The 23,651-nt window shown below is 44.4% G+C and overlaps 1 protein-coding gene across 1 annotated transcript in view; it reads right to left on the bottom strand.

The window, feature by feature from the left end:
- Ephb1 (EPH receptor B1) overlaps positions 1–23,651 on the bottom strand; it is a 416,176-nt gene that overhangs the window by 119,504 nt on the left and 273,021 nt on the right. Inside the window, exon 5 of the mRNA XM_051206222.1 lies at positions 1,660–1,995. Within this exon, the coding sequence (XP_051062179.1) occupies positions 1,660–1,995 (336 nt within the window). The remainder of the gene's footprint in view (positions 1–1,659; positions 1,996–23,651) is intronic.

Genomic DNA, 23,651 nt, shown 5'->3' with positions numbered 1-23,651 from the left:
TACATGCTCAACATAATACAGAAAATGCCATTCCATTTTCTTGGATAAGGCAGGCTGTCACAACCTTTGTCTCCATGGCACCAGGCTGTGGTCACCAGCTGGAGGCTTCTCCACGTCCACTCATATTTTCTCACCATTCACCTATGCATCCAAACACGTGACCACACACATACATACAAACACACCCATGAACACACCACACCGCACCCGTACACACACACACACACACACACACACACACACACACACACACACACACCAGCACAGCCATCTGGACAGCTATGCTTTCCCATAACACTTTTTTTTTCCTTCTCAGTTCTGACAGCGTTAACCCAAGAATCATCTGCCATCAAAAATCCCTGATACTAAAAGGGGTGGGACAAGTTTGAGGATAGGATGCTTAAATGTAGGAAAGGATGGAGTAAAAAGAAAGAGGTCAAGAAGAGGGATATGGAATAGAAAAGAAAGCAAAGACAGATGCTTGGTTTCTGCTATTCTGTTAACAAGTTATCTTTATATAACATTTATTAAAAATCTGTATTTACAAATAAGATCATAGTCCACTGTTGATGACCCCGAACACCTATAGATGTGATATTCACTTGCCCTCTGAGTCTTGCTCCCTCACACAGAGGACAGCATTTCTCTCTCTTTAATTACGTATTACTTATTATGATGATTATTATTTACTGGCAGTGTGTAGCACACTATGCTTACAACACAGCACCTTACAACTCTGTGCATCGTCATGTCAGCATCTTGTAAATTCTTCCATTAATGAGTTTCATGGGATGAACAATTGCATCTAAGTATCACTGATTCTGTCTTGGCATCCAGTCCACAGCATGGCATAGAGTGGGTGCTAAATAACTATCTCTTAATAATGAATGGGTAAATAAATGAGTTAGCGCATGAATGGACTTGCTAAACAGACTTAAAAGGAAATGCATTGCTCTAAGAGTTGTAAAAAGCAATAATGGAGAAAGATGGGAAGGGTAAGAAATAAACACAGAGACAGAAAGATGTGTTCTGATCTATGCACACTGCAGAGCTACTCAGCGTCCTAGGCATCTTCCATTATTGTTTATCCTAGGACTCTGTAGCACTGTAGCATGCCTCTGGGAGGGCTGCACCCTGAAGAAACAAGAGTCTAACTGAAAATGAAGTTTGTTTCATTGGGCTTTCTATGAAACCACCATTGGTGTTCCAATTCTCTCTCCAAGATTCATAATGTTCCCATCATTCATTCCTCTATCTAATGACCCACCCATCTTTCTATCTGCACATGCATCTGACTCACCCATCATTCCACGCATCCATCTATATAACCATTGTCCCTCCATCCACTTGTCCAGTAGCACTTATTGAGACCTGGCTGGATGTAGAGTACCAGGCACTGCTCCAGCTTAGATACACATATTTGTTTTGATTCTGGACTCAAGAAAATTTCCTACTCTCCAGTTCACTCTTGAGGTTGAAAGATGATACCAATTTCATCCACAGTCACAAGCATAGGTCATCTGACACCTTTCCTCCTATGAGGAGTCCTGAAGGCAGGTTGCCAGGATGGGCATGGCTTTGGCTATGATGCTACATAGACATGGTGAGTGAAAAGCCAGCCACACAGACAAACATATACACAAAAACCTCCAGACTCACCAGCCTGGTTTGTGGTGATGTTGACGGAGACATGCTGTGGGGGGAAGGGACTCTTGCTAGAGACTCCATTGATGGCCTGGATGTCAAAGGTGTAGGGGGTGTGGGCCCATAGGCTACTGATGGAGACACGACACTCAGTCAGGCCCAGCTGCCTGGGTACAAACTCCACATTGTCATCACAGCGGGAGCAGCTCCGGCGGTCTGCTCGGCACTTCTTGCAGATGATGTTGTAGGTGACATCATCCCGCCCACCGGTCTCTCTTGGAGGGTGCCACTCCAGAATGATAGATGTCTCATTGACTATGGAGATGACATTTCGGGGACCTGATGGAACACCTGCAGGGAGACAAAGATAGGTCCAGTGAGGTTGAGAAGACGTCTCCTTGCTCAGCAACTCTCTAGGCTGCCTTTGGTGCCTGCCTATCCTCAACCCCATCCTATGCTCTCTACTCCTCAACCCCAAAGCTTCATGTTTAAATCCATCATAGAGGTAAAATACGGCAGACAAAGATGACAAGCTGTTCCCTTCCCATTATCCCTACTCTGACTTGCTTTCTTTTGATCAGGTGTGCCAATGGAGAGAAAACTTTAGAGATGTGAGTTCACATATTTTTATTTTTAGGACCAAACCCCATCCTCCATGAATGTTTATAGTTAATATGCATGTATCTAAGGCAGTTACTGCATTTCTTACCTTTTCTTCTTTGGAATATAGCTCAATGATATATGAGCAGACCCTCCCAAGCCCCTGCAGATCCTGGAATCCTACCCAAGATTCCATACGTCTTAGTAATCTTGCACATGTGCATGGTTCAGGGCTGTGTCGCTATAGGGCAGGCTGTTAGAAGAACTAGAGGAATGAGTAGTCACACTGTACCAGATTGATAACTGCAGACAAGAGGCAGCACTGGGGTCAGGGAGTCATTCACCCACCATCTTTGACCCACTGACACAAGGAAAGCATAAGCATGTGTTTTAGAGCAGCCAGCTAGCTATTTTATATGCATGACTTATTTAGCTGCCCCTCCCTCCAAGGAATCCAACCAGTAAGATACAGCAATCACGTCAAATGTTTAGGGAGACTGAAGCTAACAAAAGATCCTGGCTATTGGCCACAGGAATCAAAGTCAGAGTGCTTGTCCAGACCTGCCTATCTCCAAAGCTCACATTCCTAAGTGCAGACCTGCTCTTAGCACCTGCTTCCCCCAAACCAAGCAGTCTCACTGGGATGCTCATGGCTATTCGAGATTCAAAAAGTGGAAATGCCTTGCTACATAACTCTGCAAAACTTGTGCCCTGTAGGAAAGCAAAATGTTGCTGAATTAATGGCTACAATGTCAACATTTTCAGATTATGTTAGAGAACCTCCTTCCTCCCGAACAGGATTGATCATAGCTTCAAGTTTCCAAGCCTGAGCCTTGCATAGTGTCAATGTTCAACGGATGGAAATGAATCCTGCCCGGAAGCCCCCCTTCTGAACAGCAGGTCGGCTGGAGCAGCCGTTCCCGGTAGTAATGCATTCAGAATCCACACACGTGACCGTCACCAGCTGAACGAAGACATGTGTAAAGTGGTTCATGCTGGAGACAGGAATCAATTGCCAACACACAAAATGAGGGAATAACAACAAGGTCGGAGGGCACCAGGGAAGGATTCTGTGTTGAATCAGTCAACAGCAAGCAGCTAGAGCAGAAAGCAAATATTAAACCAGATTCTATTAAAACATGAAAGAAAATCAGTACTGTACTATATAAAGCCCATTAGGCTTGAGCTAAAGCATGGCATTCATGCACACTTGTGACAGGGCTGAATTCATGAAGCTTTTCTACTGAAGCCTTGAAAATAGTGTTCAGGAATTCTCCACCCATCTCTCCAGGGATACACATCTATTCTCTTTAAGCCAGCACAGAGCTAGCATGGGGAGAGTAGCCTGCCCTGTCGCAGATGTGCCTTACTGAGTCAGGACAGCCTTGCTGCACTGTGCAGTCTGGGAAAGCCCATTTTGGTCCATGCATGTCTTGAACATCTTTGTTTGCTTCAGGCCAGCGAGACTCAGCCCTCAAGCTCCTATTGATCAATGCCACTAGCTATTGCTTTGCCCTGCTTTTATAGCAGACAGACTTGCCTCAGCTACAAGCCTCTCCTGCACTCTCAATAAATACATCCTCTGAGTGGGTGCTCTGTGCTAGGTATGGAGTAAATCTCTTAAAAAGATGTTCCATCGGAGCATCCCATGGGATTCCGAGGCTATCATCAGGAAGCAGCCTTGGCTAAAAAGGCTGAGGCTTCATCAAGAGAGTAATGGTCTAGCCCTTGCACTTTTTAGACCTTCACTTCTCTGGAGCTCTCTTCTGTGTAAATGTCAACTTCATCCTGTCCTCTGACCGCAGGTTCCAACTGTCAACTTGCAGAAGTTTTCATTTTTGCAAGCCAAACACTATACCAGCATCACTGCACCTTGCTCTAGCTAAGCTTTTCCAGAGTAACTGTTCCTCCTTTCTCTGTCCTCAGCCACCTGATAGAGCTGCTTCCCTACTCCTTCTGTAACTGTGGTCCCTTTCTCCTTCACTTGACAAATTCAGGGGCTACATCTCAGACCACGACTACAAAACAACTCAGTCCCTGTGTTCCTCAACACTTGCATCCTTCAACACATGTGCCCTGTTTGTGACCTATCAGGGTCACATCCTTATCTCCCTTTCTCTATCTCCCAACAACTTCAGAGTAGCATAGGCCTTACTGATTCGCCTGCCTCACTGAAGGGCCTCTCAGTTCTCCTGTATTTCTTCTGCACACCTCTCTCATCCACTCTTTCTACCAGAGTGTAAAATCTAAAATGCACACAGGACCATCATGTTCCTCTCTTCAAAACACTGTGCCTTCCAGTTACCCAGCATTGCCACACTGCTTTCCAGTCACTTCGCTAGGGTCTTCTTCTAAGGACTCCATCTCCTTAGACTATTTACCCTTGTCTCTCATGGTGCAGCCTTTTGGAATGTTGCTACAATTTCCTGTGTGCCCTATGTTATTTGCCCTCCTGAGACCATACACAATGTTCTTTGTTCTTCCTCTAGTTCTTTCTCCTCCAACCTACTTCATGAACTCCAGCACATCCTTAGAGACCCAGGGTCTCTTCCTTGAGGAACTGTCCCCCAATGTCTGTCAGTCATGCAGTCTCTTCCTGATCTCCCATTGACTCATTTTTAGACACCTAACCCAGTTTTTACCATTGCCCAGTGAAGGTGTCTCTGTGTCATCCTCACCATACTATGGCCTCCTGATGAGGAGGTACCTGGCTTGTCTGAAATAGCCAAGACTGCATAGCTCTTTGCCCATCCTTTGCCAGTACCCAGTAGTCAATCACTGTCTTCTCATCTGGCTTTCCTTTTTGCTTTCTATGTGCATGACTAAAGGTCTCATATGCCCATCCTTACTAGTGAGTGCTTTCTGTGGGCAGATGAAAGGACCTCAGGTAGAACTTAGCATCAGTAGCAGTCAAGACCTCCTGAAGTGGCCATAAGTAGCAGAGGCTTTGATGAGATGAAGTAGGGAATGAAGAGCTGGCTCTGATAGTCCCCCCTCATCTGCAATCTGGGACAGCTTGGAAGACCTACCTTAGTACATGCTAATCTCCATTGTTCTGAGCAGCACAGAAAGGATGTCCTCAAGAAGGGACTTTCTCCCACATTTATTAGGAACAATTTTCATGTGACAAATGACTTATCTGTGTGTGCTTTGCACAGTGGTCATCTCCACAAGGCATGGCAAGGAGGGCAGGAGGTAGGCATGGTTGTTGAGTCCAATGGTGAATAAATCTTACTATTTTCTTCTAAGCAACCTTTACCAGACACCAGAGAATGGAGCACAGAGATCTAGGAGAAGGCAGCAGCATGCCTGATATAAAGCCTCCCCCAGCTTCCACTGGTGGGGCATGTCTTGTTTATTTCACAGAGTGGGTACTGGTGTATTCTTATGGAGATGACTCAAGTCCTGGCCATAAGAGTGACTGAGAATCCATTCCTTAATCGTTTACTCATTCATTCTTTCATTATTATAACAAAAAGTCTCTGGACTTTTCCAGCCACTTACGAGGCAAAGAGGAGTAAGAAACAAAGAAGGCAGACTTTTTCTCTGATGGAGCTGGTACTTAGTTCTGGAGATGGAAATTGGACAGAATAGAAGTAAACCTGAGAATAAATGGGATGCTTTCAGATAAGAATAAGTGCTGTGAGATAAAACAGCCCTGGAGCTCAGATCCCCAGGACAATGTTGAGCTCTGTCCCTTATTCCCAGGAGGTCTGCTCTGGGCCAGGAAAGCTAGTGCTTCATGGTTTGGGGTAAAAGAATAATCCCAGGTGTCTGGGCTCCTACATCTTAATGAGACATGCACATTCCTGAAGCAGTTTTCCAAGGCTGTCATGCTAGATGAAGAGATCATCCAGAGCAGGTCAAGACCCATGCATAAGTCTAGGGGCTAGGACCAATTTCTAACCATTTAGGTGTTTTTCCTGAATTGGGGACCTATGCTATTCCAGGACAATTCATTCATAATGTAAGCTTCCAGCAACATTCCCAAGGAGGAGACCTAAATGTTGTAAGGGGGAACAGAGATGGAGGTCAAATGATAGGAAGAAAATCTGCTACCCCTACCAGCAGAAGTCCCCCATCAAATGCCCGGCCAGGCTCAGCAACACAGTCTCCTTGTGTGAGCTTCCTGATCTCATGACTGCTTCCCCATTTTTCTTAATTATATACAGACAGACTTGAAGCCTGTCAGATCTGTTGCCACGGTTACTACTGATGAACATATTCTGTTTAAAAGGCTAGGGAAATTCAATCATTTGAAAGAATGGAAAAAGTGTTGAACTATGATTTTTCTGCTTAGATGAGGAGGGAACATAGTGGGTCCAGAGTTGTGAATATGGGTCTTCAATGTCTTGAAGTATGTGCCCAAGGGACTGACACAGTCACATGGAACTTGGATGTCATGGGGGCCTCAAGGTGTTAAACAGGATCCCTCTAGAGCCACAGTGTCAGCTCAAGTGTTATAATCTTGGGATAGGATCTCCCTGCTTCTTAATGTGATTTTGGTCAGGTGACTTTATTTAAGAGTGGAAAGACAAGGTGGGTGGCAGAAAGCAAGGAAGTTTATTTGTAGGTATCAAGCTGGAAATAAGAGTTCACTTAAGTCATCAGCCTGTATTGATGACAGGTAAGCTCTGAAAGCCAGTCCCTTTATCAGGAATCTTAATAAAGCCAACCCCTTGGTCTCAGAACTTCAAAATGAGTTCCAGACCCATCTAAGGAACAGAGAAGCCAGATCCTGCTAATCTGCACTGCTGCCACCAGGTCTGAATCCTTAGACATCTCCCTACATGCATCCCTAAGGATGCCAGCAGTGAGATGACGCTATCTTAGAGATTCCACATGCCACCGGACATGGTCTTCATGGTATTTGGCTGGAAAGGGTCCCTCCTACCCTGTGCATGCCTGATGAGAGAATCTGCTAAAGCAATCAGGTTTTTCTCAAAAAAATAAATAAATAAATAAATAAAAAAGTGAACATGTGCTCAATGCATGACTGTTCACACAGTGGGTGGGCTCACAGCCTTCTTAAGCCAACCATGAACCCCCTGAATGTTTATACCAATCAGTTTGGACATCTATGAGAAAACGAACTTGTACATCTTGATTTCCTCATCTTAAAAAAAACGAGACTGCAGCACAGTGGCTGGTACCTGGAAGAACTAAGTATGTTAGTGGCTACAATTGTCATCATTGCCATTGTTGGATTATCAGAAAACGCCATCCACTCATCTAAGACTTCTCTTGTACAACTATTCTCTCTAGGCACAGACACGACTTCCAGGATTATGCTGAGCACTGTACAAGTCATAAAGATATGGAGTGATATTGGGGAACTCAAATGCAAAACCCCACATCTGGGAATTGAGGATCCACATAGTTAAAAGTAAAGGAAGTGGGATGAAGAGTATTGCAAATGACAAGTTAGATCCACATTTTCAGATATTATCTAGATGTTCCATCTTCAAGCTTGGATCTAAACTTGGGAGAAACACTTTGGAGATTGCTTCTTCTAATTCTGTATATTCCAGGCTACTTAACTCCAGAAAGTGTACCCAGGAAGGACTACTCTTAAACATGGGCCTGTGTATCCAGAAAAGTCTAAATCTTGACACTTTCCGAACTTGTGGCCTCTGTATATACTTGTACCTGTGCTTTCTGATCTCCTGAAAGGTGGTATTCATAGTCTTCCTTGACATGCAGGCAAAGATGTCCCCTCTTTATTCATGCAGGATGTTTTATCTTCTCCTTTGTCCCTCTTTAGAAGAAAGGGTTGAGGTAGGGCTTGGGAATGAGCCTTGACTATTTTCAACCAAGAAAATCCAAACTTCATTTTTTTTTTCATGACTGAAAAGAGTTGAGACTGTAATTTGAATAAGATGACTACATGCTTAAATATAGACTGAAGGGCTGGAGGCATTAGAGGGTGAGAAAATGACATTAGGGTTAGGATGATGGGAGAGAGTGAGGTGTAAGTGCCCAGGAACATGTTGGGTGGTGTGCTCAGTGTAGACCCAACATTAGTTCTTCAAAATGAGGATCTGTCAGAGTATCTCTTTCCTCATTGCTCACTGTGGCAGAGCTAATTAAAGAAACTGCAACTGAGTGATTGGAAGGCTTCCTAGAGAAGGTGGAAAAGTCCTTGAGAGTCTGTAGAGAAATAGATGCGATCCAGGGGGCAGAGGCAGATGGGGGAAATACAGGATGTAGACGTTTTCTATGGGTGCACAGTATGTAGAAAATTTAATCAGTTTTATTGTTATGCCTTGCATTAAATATGTCTCACAGGGATGAAAGCAAGCTTGCTAGAAGGTGACATAACCTGGCAGAGGACATGCCCACAACTGTCAGAGATGTATGACAGTAATCAAATAGACATGAACACATTTCACATTCCCTTGCCTTTTCTCCTTTGGTAACTGATTATTTGAGAGCAACATCAAAACAAAACAAAACAATGCTTTCTTTATCCTTTCTAGCTGCCATGTGTAGCTATGACACTTTCCAACTGAGTTCAGCTCTCTTACTGTCCCCCACCCTCCTCACGAAGATGCCTCTGATTCATCTCCTATCTTGATCACACTAGGCACAGAAGCCCAAGAAGAGGTCAGACAGGGAGCATCAGTGGCTTTCAAGAGAGCCTGATGAGCTACAACGTGTTGCTTCAGGACCTTGGAGAGGGAATTGAGCCCTCTTCTAGGGAGTCTGCATTGGGCACCATAATAACAGGAGCCATTGGCAGCAGAGGTTATCAGATTTTGTAATAGGGTGAAAGGGACTGTTGAAGCCTTATTGGGAAGTTGAGAATAAGGTATTGAACACATGGTGAGAAGAGGTGAAACAAAACAGACAGAAAGGGGAGTCATTATAGGATGCCAGACATCTTCCTGCCAACAACAGACACTTGGAAGATCTCAGGATTTCTGGGGAATAAACAGACCAAGGATGTCTGCAATCTGTGGGTGATGAGCACTGAGTGTTCTGTCAATGTAGAGGAAGTCCTGGAGTGACCTTCCAGAGGTGGAGTTGTACCAAAAGTCTGCCTCCGAGACTGAGTAGAGCTTATCCCTTTTGCCATATTTGTCATCTTTTGAGAATCTTTCCCCGGGGGAAAGGAAGAGAGGGCATTGTGACCTAGGAATAACATATAGGACCCTAACAGTCCTGTGAACACACCCCTCCCAGGGAAAATTTCATGCCTTTTAGGAGACCACTTCAAATGAAGCCCAGGATCAACTCACTAGCAATGGGAGGTCTGGCTTCTTCACGTTAGGATGAGCCAAATCCTGCACATTTTCAGTAAAACCAAAATATTATAATTGCTCAGAAGAATTAAACAGGACTTCAGTAAGTGAAGGATTAAGATGGCACCTGCCAGTTACAACAGCTTCTTTCCTGCTTTGTTTTCTATTGCTGTGATAGAGACCATGACCAAAGGCAACTCAGAGACAAAGGGTTTACTTGGCTTATATAGCATGGCATAGCAGAAACTAAGGAGGAGCTCAAGGAGGACAGAAACTTGGAGATAGGAAGTAAAGCAGAGGCTGTGGAGGAGCACGGCTCATAATTTGCTCTTCATATTCAGTTATCATTTTTACTCCAGAACTACCTGACCAGGGATGGTGCCACCCACAGGATGGGCCCTCTCACACCCAACATTAATCAAGAAAGTGTCCCACACATTTACCTACAGGCCAATATGATTAAGGCTTTCCCACTCCCCAGATGACTCTAGCTTGTACTGGGCTGACAAGCTACCAAACATAGCTTCTGTAATGACAGCTATCCATTTTATTCATTATGTTGACATGATTATTTCAAATGTAACAACACAAGCAGAACTCTGCTCTCATGGAGTTTATATTTTGGTGGAGAAGTCAGATAAATGGTAGCTAGATGGTGTCTATCCCTTCAAAGGGTACATAAATGTGTGATGTAATTTCTGTCAAGGCTCTAGTAATAAAGGACAAGAGGAAGGAAGGAGATGTGCCTAGTGGGCACGTGAGCCTTCTCGTAGATGAGGTATTTTGGACAGACACTAACTACACTGCGGTGAATCAAGAACCAATAACAAGACTGTAGAGGGAATGTTCCTCTGGCCAGAGGAACCTATAGGCCAGAGTACCTATAATAATCCTGAGGAGCAAATTTGATGGGCTGGTTAAGGAAAATTGATGGGGATGCAGCTCTAAGAAGCTCCCTGGATGGGGGAGATGGGAGAAAGAATGGAGAGAGTAAGGTACCAGTAGAGGTAGATTATCAGATTCTCCAAATCCTGGGTATAGCTTGCAGGGATTTTATCCAGAGTGTCTCTCTCTCTCTCTCTCTCTCTCTCTCTCTCTCTCTCTCTCTCTCTGTGTGTGTGTGTGTGTGTGTGTGTTCATGCATCCATGCACAGAGGCCAGAGGAATAAGCCTGATGTCTGCTGGAATACTTTCCACCTTTTTGTTTTATACCAGCTATCTTATTGAATTTTGAACCAAGTTAGTTGCTAGCAAACAATTAAAACAATTAGTAATTTACCTGTCTCTCTTTTCCCAAGTGCTAGGATTATAGGTATGTACAGCCATCCTGGCTTTTTAACATGAGTGCTGGAATCTGAACTCAGGTTCTCATGCCTACATAGTAAGTTCTCTTACCCCCTGAACCTTCTCCTCAGCCCCACAGTCAGACTTTCTAAGTACCATTTAGTTGTGAAAGCAAGATAAAAGGCTATAAAAGCAGAAGCAGGCAGACCAGCCAGGAGACCGCAGTAACTATCCAGATGAAGGACAGCAGTGATTTAGATCAGGATAAAGGAAAAACAAAGGAAGGGCCTCAAATGTTTTTTAAATATTCTTTCTATAGACAATATCACCATGTTATTCCACAACTGGTGGACATTGTTGACCAAAAGAAGTCTTTGTTCACAAGTTCCTCCTTGGCCTGCCTCTGATTTGGTAGAAAACTAATATTGTTTGTTCCCTAGATCAGATTTCTATAGACATTGGTTAAAAGAAAAAAGAGATGGTATTGGTCAACATTCAGTAGAGTTCTGTATTGAACTCAGAATTATCTCTTAATAAACACTATGTATAAAGCATGTATTTGGCATTTTTGCATAACTTAGTGAAACTGATCTTCCTGATACTTGGAAAGTAGGAACTATTATCTGTGGCATAAAAACAAAGAATAAAATCACTTGGACCAACTTATGGAGTTAGTTGAGAGGAACTGGTGTATACAATTGCCTGCAGTCCTGTTCCCTAAGTGTTCAAAGCACAGGCAGAATACAATAGCACCTGGGATACAGGAAACTCACAAGCTGGTAGGAAGCTCCTATCACAATCATCTCAGGCCTTCCCCTTTAGGGACAGGAGAACCACTGTAGTCCCAGAGCTATGTCAGAAAATATGCACACATTCACTAGGGTCTCTGACATAGGCAATTCTACTAATCATAACAGTCCGTAACAGAAAAGAAATGATTAGTTGAAACAAGGAGGGACCCTGCTGCAAGGGATTTCAGGGGCATGGTGTCATGTATCTCACCACACCACATGCCAGTGTCTGTGTAGAGAACTTCTTGTTTCCCTTCTTTAATGGAGCTAATTGTCTGAGACAGAGAGATGGGTTCCACTTCCCAGGAAAAGAGACAGTTCCTCTCTCGAGTTGTATTGTTGCTGGGAGACCAGGTTTCTTGACTGATGAAGGTTTGCAGCCTTGGGGTTAACAGGCCTCCATGGCCAGTCTTGGGTCACTGTCCATTCAGGGGAAGCAGAGAAAGCTCAGATGAGGTTGAAGAGGGGGTAAACATTGATGGCATACCACTCAAAGAGTCCCTGAAGACATTCCAAACCAAAGGGAGATATATATCAGGTCATTTTAAAGACAGAAGTCCTGCCCTGGAAGCCTTTAAAACTGATGCAGGATATGGTTAAGACATTCCAGGTCCAATTCATGTCAGAGGACATTTTCCCTATGGTTTTCTGTTTAGTTGACAATATTCTAAACCATGCTCTGCCAAGGCAGCCTCCAATGTGCTTTCTGTGTCTGAGTCACACAATGTCAAAGGACATTGTGAAACACTTCATTCTGCTACTACAGGAAGACAGATATTACTTGGGCAAGGTCTCTATGGAGCTCCTCCTTCTGGCCTGTCATTCCAAACTGATACACTTGGGGCCTAAACCACCTGGAATTACTCAATTGCTTTAAAACAAGCTGGCGCAATCCAGAGCTTAGTGGCTGTCACTATGCAGGTGCCAATGTAAAGACCAAGGTCTGTTCAGGAAGCCAGGTCAAGGACAATGATACCATGAACCTCAAGACTCAACAGCTATAAACCAAGTCATTACAGGGACAAAGATCACAAATTGTGGAAAGGCACCTTGGCTCCTCTAGGAACATTTTTCAAGTGTGCAGCACCCATTAGAGTGAACTCTCAGGAATAGGACACCAATGATGGGAGAATATAGACTAATGAAAGTATATGTTTTAGGCCAGTCTATTATAGTCTAGTCTAGTCTATTTTTTGAGACAAGGTCTGATGTAGTCCAGGCTGGCCTGAGACTACATAAATAAGAATGATCTGAACTTCTGATCCCCTAGCCTGAGGTGACAGGCTTGAACCAAAACAACCTGTTTTATACAACATCAGGGATCAAACCCAGAACTCTGTATGTGCTAGATAAGTATTCTACCAACTGAGCTCACCTTCTAGAGCACCTCCTTTTAAAAGAAATTATCCAGGGCTAAGGAAGGGTACATTTCAATTGGCAAAGTGCTTGTTGCAATGCATGAGGACCTGGGTTTGGATCCTCAGCACCCACTGAAACATCAAATGTGTCAGAACATGTCTGTAATCCTAGGACTGGAAAATCAGAGACAGGAAGATACCTAGAGCATCCTTACAACTCAGCATCCAGCTATCCTAAGCAAATCAGTGAAATTCCTGTTTAGTGAGATACTGTTTCCCAAAAACAAGACATTCAACATAGTTGACCTCTGGCCTATACATGCACAAAAATCACACACAAAATCACACACACACACACACACACACACACACACACACACAGAGAGAGAGAGAGAGAGAGAGAGAGAGAGAGAGAGAGAGAGAGAGAGAGAAAATGGGGTGGTGGTGATAGCCAGATAAGCATCTGGGAAAGACTGGATAAGTCTCTGCTGCATAAATAAGGACAGTTTGTAGTAAGTAGAAATTAGACCTCAGGGCAGCTGCATGGTCAGGAACTCTTCTTATCATCTTCAGAGAATGTGGTACCCAGAGAAGAATTCTACACTTCGAAGTTCATCATAAATTACCAAGAGCCTCAACCAGGGACAGCAGATGCTTTTCTAGTTGTCTCTCATCTTTTGTTAAATGACTGTGATACCATAACAGTTGAAAAGGGGCTAGGGCTAAATAGCCATGGATGAGGCACAGAAGACTCTTCTAGACTATTTCATGAGTTCTAAGAGATGCACAGGCTGCCTCTCTACTGGCTCACAGGAAATATCTGTTTCTAAAGACAATTTAAGGTCAGGGAACAAAACAACAACAAATGAAGCTGAAAAGGGTAGAGTACTCTCAGGGAGTCATAGGTCACTCAAGATCAAGTCCAGATTCTGACATTTCCTACATTCACTGGTTCCTGGAATGTAAAGTAATCATGGATGTCCACATGTCCCAAGTGGCAATGCCCCTCATCCCAGTAGTCAACCTTTGTTGGATTCTGCCAGTGGAGAGAGGCTCACTACTTTTCTGGTTATGGACTCATCTATTACTTGTGAGAGTCTATTTTAAAAGAGAATGAGAAAAAAGTATCTCTTCACAGTAAGTCACAAAACCAATAAAATACCTAGGATCAAATCTCACAAAGCCATTGTAACACTTGTATGAAGACAACTGCAAAGCCTTACTGAAGGACATAAAAGAAAACCTGGCTGCGATGTCTTCAGATGACAAGCCTCAACACCATAGAAAAGACAGCAACCTCCAAAGTAATCCGTATATCCAATGCCATCCAATCCCCATTAAATAGGATTGCTTAATGAAATGTGCCCAGCTAGCTCTAAGGGCTGTCTTCAAAGAAATGGGTTTTTAGTAAATGACAAGATGATTTTGAGAAATTAATATTATCCAGAGGATTGGTTCATCAGCCATTGAGATATGTCATAAGGCTACCATCAAAAAACAGACCAGACCATCAAAGAATACAGACAACGAGGTGCAGGTGTTTAGTCAATAAAGAAAGAATTACCTCACTAAGATGTGTACAGTTCGGGTGGAGCAGATGGCATGCTGTCTTTTAATACTAGGGACAGAAATGTCAATATTGCATTCCACATAAAGATAAATTCCAGATACATGAATGAGTTAAACACAAACACTTTTCCAGAGAGTGAAATTGCAAGAACGTGTTTTTATACTCTCCTGATAATGGCAAGCATGAGACCCAGACAAAAGCTAGCACACAAGACCCCAATGTCAGAAAGAAATAGATGGTCAGATTTGAGTTCAAAAATTAAAACAGTTAGATATGAAAGAAAATTACCCACAATAGAGACACAGATAAGGGGGAGCCTAGAGGGCAGGATGCCACAGGTAATTAATGGTTTTCTAAAAGTCAGCTTAAAATAGAAAAGGCAAGGGTTATTCACAGCAAGTCCCTGAAGACAGAACAAACCAGCCAACAAACATATTAAACAATACCCACTCTTACATATGCAGGGACATACCATTCAAAATGAGTAGGAGGTCGGTTAAATTGGCACAGATTAAAAGTCTCACTAACATCCTGGGCCACATGGGGAAATGGGATGCAAACTAAATGGCTATAAATTCGTCAAGTCCTTTGGGAAAGCATTCTGGGAGTATCCACTGACTTGCTAGGTACATATAATTCAGCAATTCTACCTTGAGGTGCATATGTGTTCCCCAAGGTATGCTTGCACATTTGTATGGCAGAGTTATTGTTTATATTAACAAAACATTAGAATGAACCTGTGCCCACTCACAAGGGAATGATGGAATGGGGGTACATTGATTATAGAGGATGGTAAGACTGCAAATTCACATGTTAGGACAGACTCTGAGAAGAGTGCTAATTACAGCTTGAGGTTGAGACACAGCTCCAACCAGTAATGGGGTTAAGGATAGATTCTAAACCTGAGTCCCTAGCAGGGTCAATGGTCAACAACAGGAGGTACATTGAGTTGATACCAGTCTGACTGGCATAGTGACCAGAAAAGTTCCCAGCAGTAGACACAGCTCTGAGGCCCAGAAGTAGCTCAGTCTCACATTTCACTCCTAAACTTGGGTTTAGTGTTTAGCTGACTTGGTCCAGAATTGTATGTTGAGCCAACCTGGATGATGAGCCAGAAAGTCAGCTGGGACCCACTTAAGGAGCTGGGGGTCAAGACGGTTGTCCAGGCAGATTCAGAAGGGCAAGACAACATCAGCCTTTGTCAAGTTAGAAGGGCTCTCCAGAATCGTTTGATCTAAAATGCCTAGTAGCTTCCATTTACTTATTGTTGTCTTGGCTTCTACTGCCATTAACTCCCAGCATTCATCAGTCATCTATCCATCCTTCCAAGGACCAGAACCTGTACACATGACATCGGGGGCACTTCCCAAGACTGCAGAGGAGCATTCATGTCAAGAAAGGACCCACAAATCATAGGAATGACAGTTTTAAGCTTATTTTTAAAACATAGATAAAAAGGAAATTAAGTAGATAAGTTTACACCAATCCCTTCCTATCTCCGGAATCAGTACCTGAATTCACACCTGAATCAGTACCCGGGTCTCAAAGAAAGAGTAAGGACAGGAAGTATAAGTCAGGCTGGCCAGCACCATTTGTCCTTCTAAAAGTACAATGGCCTACAAAAAAGTCATAATCACTAAATAGATTTTCACAGGGGTAACTACAAAAGGGACACCAATAGGCAGGTACTGAATAGTGCAGAGTGCTAATTCCATTGGTAAGAGTCTTGTTGTGTAACCATAACCACGTAGATTTGAATTACCAGCACCCACATAAAAAGCTAAGCATGGTTGTCCATGCCTACAAATAAGCATTTAGGAGCAGAGGCAGAGACAAGTGGATCCTAACATTTCACTAGCTAGGCAGCCTGGCTGGAAAGCTGAGGGTTCCCTGTCTCAAGGCAATAAAGCAGAGAGTGATGGAGGATGACACCCAGTGTCCTTCTCTATGTAGAGGCACACACACAGAGAGAGAGAGAGAGAGAGAGAGAGAGAGAGAGAGAGAGAGAAGTGGGAAGTGATAGAAGGAGGCTGAAGTCATCCTCTGACCTCCACACAGCACACAATAGTGACTGAACCTGTACACACAGAAACAAGAAAAGAACTAGCTTTTAGAAGAGTGGCAGTGACCTGAGGATTGCGGGAAATGCTATGCTAGATTACAATAATATTTAGCTAACAAAGGAAATTATGGGAAAACAAAACGGTTTTCTTTAAGCGTGGGATTCACTGAGCATTGGTCCGCAAAGATCAACCGAAGGGCAGCACAATGGCAAATGTGCGAGGAGGTCCCAACATAAGGCCTGGCAGGTGATGGGGCTTGCAATAGAAAAAGGCCGTCTAGCACCATGTCTGAACTGTCCATCAACACAAGTATTAATGATTTTAAAAAGGAATAAAGCTTTCTCAGGTTGCCATAGAAAGAAAACAGGTGTAGGCAAGTTGGGGAAGCAAGCCCTATGGGTGCTGGCCTAGACGTTAGCAGTCTGCTACCCCATGTGCTCTTACCGCAAAACACTGAAACATAGTCACCGAGTGTGCTTGGCTATTAGCTTAAAAGTTCAAGCTAGACAAGGCCTCATAAGAGTTAGACCCACTTGGGTCAAACAACTGTGAAAAGAAATTTCAGATTACAGAAGTGTAAAAGCATTTACACAGGCAGTGCTGACCCTTCTCAAAACAGGAGTGACAGTTATGAATAGCTTGCATCTTGCAGCCACACTCCTTCTACTCTGCATCCACATGTACAAACCATCTACTTGGCTGGCACAGGGTGTGGTCCAAGACCCCTGCAGAATGCAGGGAACATCTTAACCTGGCTCTTATTGGTGTACAACCTTTGCTTAGATATTCTTCAAGAAAAAACAAAAACCAGAATATCTGCTCCTCAAAACTCACAAATGGGGGCTAGAGAGATGGCTCAGGAGGTAAAGGGTTTGTTTTGCAAGCAAAAGGAGCTGAGTTCGATTCCCCAGCATGCATGTAAAATCAGGCACAGTGGTGCATACCTGTACCATGAGCACTAAGTAGAAGCTAGAGGATCCCCAGCCAGACAGTCTGATAGAATTGATGAGCTTCAGGTTCTCCAAGAGATCCTATTCAAAAATGAAGGTAAAAGATGCTGATGCTGACCTCTGGCCTCCACGTGAACACACATACATAGGTATACACACCTGAACCCCCACACACAAAAATTATGAAACTGGAAAGCAAATTGTTTCTGAATGTGCAATGCAGATGAACTAACCAGTGTGACATCTGTATAGCGAGGCACACAGAGCATCCTTCAATAAAGCCCTGGTCAGCAAAAATTGAGCTAATTTTGAGGAAACAGCTTTCTCTGGGTGTGCTGTCAACCTAGCTTAACAGACAAATGATTAAGCAAAAGACTGACTTTGAAAAGTATCTAAAAGCATCTCCAATGCACAGCATCCAACAAGCAGGCATTTCCCAGTAGGTAACGCTGGCTTCCTGACCTAGGTGAAGAGTCTGCTGCCACAGGAGACTTTCCTGTGGGCTGGGGGTCTGAGGAGTGAAGCCCATCACCACCCTCTGATCTTCATTTAAGCTCTCAGCTCTCTTGGCCCATCTTACTCTCACCCCATCAATACTGTACATGGGTCTGCACACTGTTCTGACCATCTGAGTAAGAACTGTAGGAAGACATGCCAGAGCAGGTTTGGTTATTCTGAGCATCAGTGACAGCTTTCCTGGGACCACCCCAGCATGCAGATCCAGCCGCACACTCACCCACACTCTAATTCATTGCCACTCACACACAGACACTCATAGCTACACACTGGTACACTCACCACTCACGCACTCACACTGGTCTCCTGTGTGACTCAACACAATACCTCTTTCACATGCCCATGTATTCACACACTCGCACAGGCACACTTACACACCCACATTCTTCCCAAACACACCGTGCTCTCACATAGGCACATATACTCACAATTCCACCACTCTGCACAGTCACACAATCTCATCCACACACATCTGCACTTACATGTAGTTATACACACAGGCAATTGCACACATTTGCAGACACGCAGAGGGCTCTCATGCACACTCATGCATTCACACAGGAACACTCACACAGGCACATTCACACAACCAAACTTGCGTACAGACAAATACACACAGGTTTACTTTCATGCACACACACACACACACACATTCACTCAGGCACACTCATGGCATAAATATACACATGTATACATTCCTGCACATTCATCCACAATCACACACATATATACTCACATAGACACACTTATACATAAATACACACAGGTACACTTTCATGCACACTTATACACAGGTGCACACACAATGTATATCCACACACTCATATAGGCATACTCACACAGGAGCACACACTCGCATAAGTTAGAGTCCCTTGCACATGCATGCCCATTACATAATCAGGCACACTCACATAAACATATCCACATGTGTGTACTCACACAAACAGATACAAGTGTGCACACTCACAGGCACATAAAAAGCACACACACATAGAAGCCTACTTACATGCATACATCTCCCAGCAATCGTGCACACAGTCACACTCAGGCATGCACACACAAAGTCTAGCTCTTAGGCTGAGCGAAAGGGCTCTTGACTCTTCAGCAGTAGACTGCCGCCACCCTCCTCACGAGCCTCCCCAGCTCTGTTCTCAGAGGCCCCCATCTCTCTGCTCTCTTTGAAAGGGTGGCATTGGCTAAGGGAGGCCTGGCTTTTCACCCTGTGGTGTAGATTCCATCTTAGCTCATTTTTTTTTCCCAATGTGGAAGCACCATGTCTCAAAGAGGTACAGAAACTATCCCAGGTCACAGCACTAGCGCCAGGCTCATAGCCCCAACTGCTGCCACTCAGCTTCCCTTCCTCTCTATGGGTCAGAGGTAGAACAAGGACAGCTTCCAGGGAGGCTGACAGGGTGGGCCGCCATTGTACCTTCTCTTCTGAGCCCCTCATTCATCCTATTTCTCCACCCAAAGCTGCCAAGGGACACCTCGATGCATTTGAAGAAGGAATAAAAGAAACCGGACAAGCTCCAGCTTGCCTCTGTGATCCATCAAAATTTCTCCCATGTGGGTGACAGAAAAAAAAAGGGGGGTGTTTGCGGTCAGAAATGTAACAAGGTAATTATTTTCACACCAGTCCTTCTGCATGGTTTTTCACAGACAGCAATTTTATAAGGCATAATTATCTATTTTCGTTTGCTTCATAAATTCCTCCTTTCCATTTCGTCCCCCAGTAAACTAGAAATTATTTAAAATGAAGCCGTGCAACTGGATGCTTGGTCTCACTCGGCTGTGCAATTCTGCCTGTCTTCCCGCCTGCTCCCTCTGGCTGTCCCTGCCAAGGCACCCTTACCATCTGACCTTCCGCTGTCATTTGAAGGAGACAGTGAGTCTCGCTCCCTCAGAGCTGAAGGTTGAGCCAGGTGAGGTGGTACACACCTGCTGTTTCAGCAACTGAGAGCAGTAGCGATACGATCGGGAATTCAAGGCCAGCCTCGGTAGGTACATGAGACCCCAACCTTAGAAAAGAACTGAAGTCCAGTTTTGTGGGCCATTGCTCCCAAACCTGTTGGGGTTCTGGCTCCAAAGGCTCTCCAGTCCCTCACCTATGCCTTTTCCTCTCTCCTGCAGCACAGGAGGGCAACTGCTCATGTATTTTCACCGTGTGGTTTGTGGGCAGCCAACAGGTTCTGCTCAGGAATGAAGCAAAACTTGCCACCCCACCCCCGACTGCAAACACTTCACTTTTACTTTCAGATCTCCAGCATCCTCTTCAGCTGGAAGCCTCACTGTCTTCTGCACACTTCACACTTTCCAGGGATATAACCAAAGCAAGTTCTAACATCGATTGAGAGTTTACTATGAACCAGGCACTGGGCCAAGGATGCTATAATGCGATTTTGCTTAATCCCCGCAACAACTCTGAAAGGCACACAACAGCATGAGAGTGTGGGAATGAAAGAGGGTGGAGGAAAGGGAGGAAATGAGGACAAGGTCACTGAGGAGACAAGAGAGTTGAGATGTGAGGGAGTACCAAGCCCCTCTTCCAACCACTGTGTGTACATGCTGAGTCTCTATGCTTCTTCAAGACCTCTTCAAGATCATGGCGTCTTAGCTACTCCAGGACCCAAGGTTCTGGGGACTCTAGGCAGTGCACCAGGTGGGCAGCAGGAGGAAACTGGGATGCTGTGAAGATGTGTTTACTCTTTGTTCTCTTCCTCTTTCCTAGTGTACAGGCTGCAAAATCCTTAGCATCTCCCCAGAAATCAGGCAACTAAATGCAAGAAATTTCAGGATGTGGACTGGTCACTGAGGCAGGATTAGGAGTATAGGGCTGTCTAAGCCCCCAGACTTGAAGAGAGAGGGGATGAAGAAATAAACAATCAGAGATATATAATGAAGTTCCATAAAAACACTGGGTTCGAAGAGCTTCTGGGCAGCTCTGTGTGCTTCTTGGATGTGGCAACTCCAGGGTGCCTCATGCACTCATGTAACCCCCTTTCTAATAGTCTTTATGATGAGCTGGGAATCCCTGTTAAGTTGGGAGGATGAAGTCACTTGGGAGAGTATGGTGAAGTACTGAGCCAGGGTGGGGTAAGGGGCCATCAGCCGGGCGTTCTAATGCCATAGTTAGAACTATGTAGCCCTAGAAAGAAGAGGAGGGAAAAAATGGAGGAAGGAAGGGAGGGAAGGAGAGAGGATAGGAGGGATGGAGAGACAGATGGACGGATGAACCTATGGACAAAAGAACAAAGGAGGAATTCAGTGTCTGCAGGCCAGCAGCAGTCATATGAATTCAGACTCTGCAGAAATGAACAGCCCACTCTGCCTTTGCCTTTGTCCCTGAGGTCACTAGAGTCCATACTGCCCCGTTAGTCCTGCCTTGGGGTCCACCCCTCCTGACTTCATTGATGAGGCTCAAAGGCAGGCTTCACGGCAAGGCCGGGACCTCTCAGACATCAAAGGAATTTCTAGCTCTTCTAGTATATTAAAAAGAAAATACAGAAATACCCAGACAAGACTACAGAATTTCTCACTGTCAACTTTTAGATGGGATAAATGAAAAGTTTATGTGCCTATGTTCATTAGAAAGGGGGGGGGCAAAAACTCACCAATTTGATTAGGCTGACTGGCCACTGAGTTCTGGCTCTGCTCCCCTGCCTGCCCACCCTCCATCATGGCATCATGGGACTGTGAGCATGCAGAACTAGTCCAGTTTCATTCTGTAAGTTCTAGGATTGAACTCAGGTCATCAGTGTTTTACCAACTGAGCTCTCATTCCCACCCTATAGAAACATTTTAATATTACAAAAACATGTGATAGCCCAAAATATTTACACACACACACACACTCACACACACACACACTCACACACACACACACACACACACACACACACACACACACACACACACAGAGCCAAACCCAATGGTGTTGGCCTGTAATCCTCACTATTAAAAAGGCTGAGGCAAGAGGTTACCACAGGCTTGCTTTGGCAGCTTAATGAGACTCAAGTTAAAAAAAAAAAAAAAAAAAAAAAAAAAAAAAAAAGCAGATCAGAGAGTAGGGATAAAAACATTACTCAGAGGCAGCATGTTTGTCTAGCAAGAAGGAGGCCATAGGTTCAGTCCTTGGAATTGAAAGTACAATTATAATCCTTAGTGCAGTATAGGTGTTGTGACCTTGCAAGGAACATATTTTACATTTATGATTTTTTATAAATACACTTGTAAAATGTTTGATAGGAAGGAGTGGGCTGCTGATATAATGTCACTTCAAAACAATGGCCATGAGCTAGACCTGAGGTCCTTCAACACTGGAGGCCTTGGGCAGCTCTTGGACTCTCCTGTCTGCTGAGTTCTCTGGATCACAACACCAGGACATGGCAGGTGCTCCCTGTCTCTTACATTTATAAAGACAGATCTTTATCTTTAGTGCCCAGGCAGGTTCCAGTTGCTTCCCGCTAGGACAGATGAAGCCTCGATTTTCCAAGGGGAACCAGCTCTCCCAGCCTCAAGCTTCCAGCAGCCAGGTTCAGGCTCCTGCATGTCTCACTAGACCTGCCAGGCTAGCTAGGAGCCCTAAGGGCACAGTTCAGGGCTGTGCCTTTCTTCAACAGCTCTAGATATTCTCCTTGTATCTGAAAAATTATTTACTGTGGTGATGTGCTGTGCCTTTTTAAGAGAACAGATGGCACCTCCAATTAGAATGCTTTTAAAGGAAACCCTAATGAGAATATAAAAGCCAACAAATTGACTTTTTCATACAGTACTTCCCTGGCACACAATAAATCAAATATATAATGAGGCTCGGGGAAACTGTAGTTTTATTTATACATGTTTTGCCTAGCATTGTGTTGTACCCATGTTCTGTCCCCTGAGTCTCCTCACCAAATGCCTGCCCCTCCAGAATGAGGGCGACATGTCCAGGAGCTGTTCCTCGCCCTGCCTGCCATAGTCATGTGCGCTTTGATTTAGAAGTTTCTAGTCTGAGCCTTCCCTGTGTCTGAAGGCACAAGAAAAGGGGGGGGTATGCAAAGGTGCAATAGTCAGGGTGGCATGCTCTCTCCCCATCTAAAAAAGCAGAGGAGAGTATAGGGAAACCCCACTGGTGAATATTCCAGAGCTGGCTGGACCAGAGGCAGGAGGGAAAAGTCTGTGTGGTCTAACTTAAAGACAGTCTTGGAATATCGGTAGTGTGGACTAAGAAGCTTCTGTGGTCAAACTGGAGGAATTGGAATGTTCATACTTCTCCCAATAACTGATCCAATTTACCCATGCTCATCAGGAATGGGAGCTGAAAGATAAATCTTGGTAAATAAGTGGGTGAAGATGGAAATATGTTGACACACTGAGCTCCTGGTCATTGTCTTGACTTCTTCCAGATAACCTTATCACGAAGTTGGCAGGTTGGCAGTTTGTCTCCTCAAGCTAAGGACCCATATGGATGAGTTGATCTGTGGAGGAAGCCTGGCCAGGGGGAGGAGCTACAAGCAGAAGCCATGGCAGAGCTTCTAGGACAGAGGCTGCCAGAGGCTGGGTGGATGCCTTAGCTGCTGTGTGAACTGGTGTTAGGTCTGACCACCCAGGTAGTGGCACTCCACCTTAGCATCCTTAGTGGAATGCAAAGAA

This window comes from Phodopus roborovskii, unplaced genomic scaffold (assembly GCF_943737965.1).
Source record: "Phodopus roborovskii unplaced genomic scaffold, PHOROB, whole genome shotgun sequence".
Taxonomy (NCBI): domain Eukaryota; kingdom Metazoa; phylum Chordata; class Mammalia; order Rodentia; family Cricetidae; genus Phodopus; species Phodopus roborovskii.
Note: the sequence above shows the minus strand (reverse complement) of the source record. Positions and strands in the feature narration are given on the sequence as shown.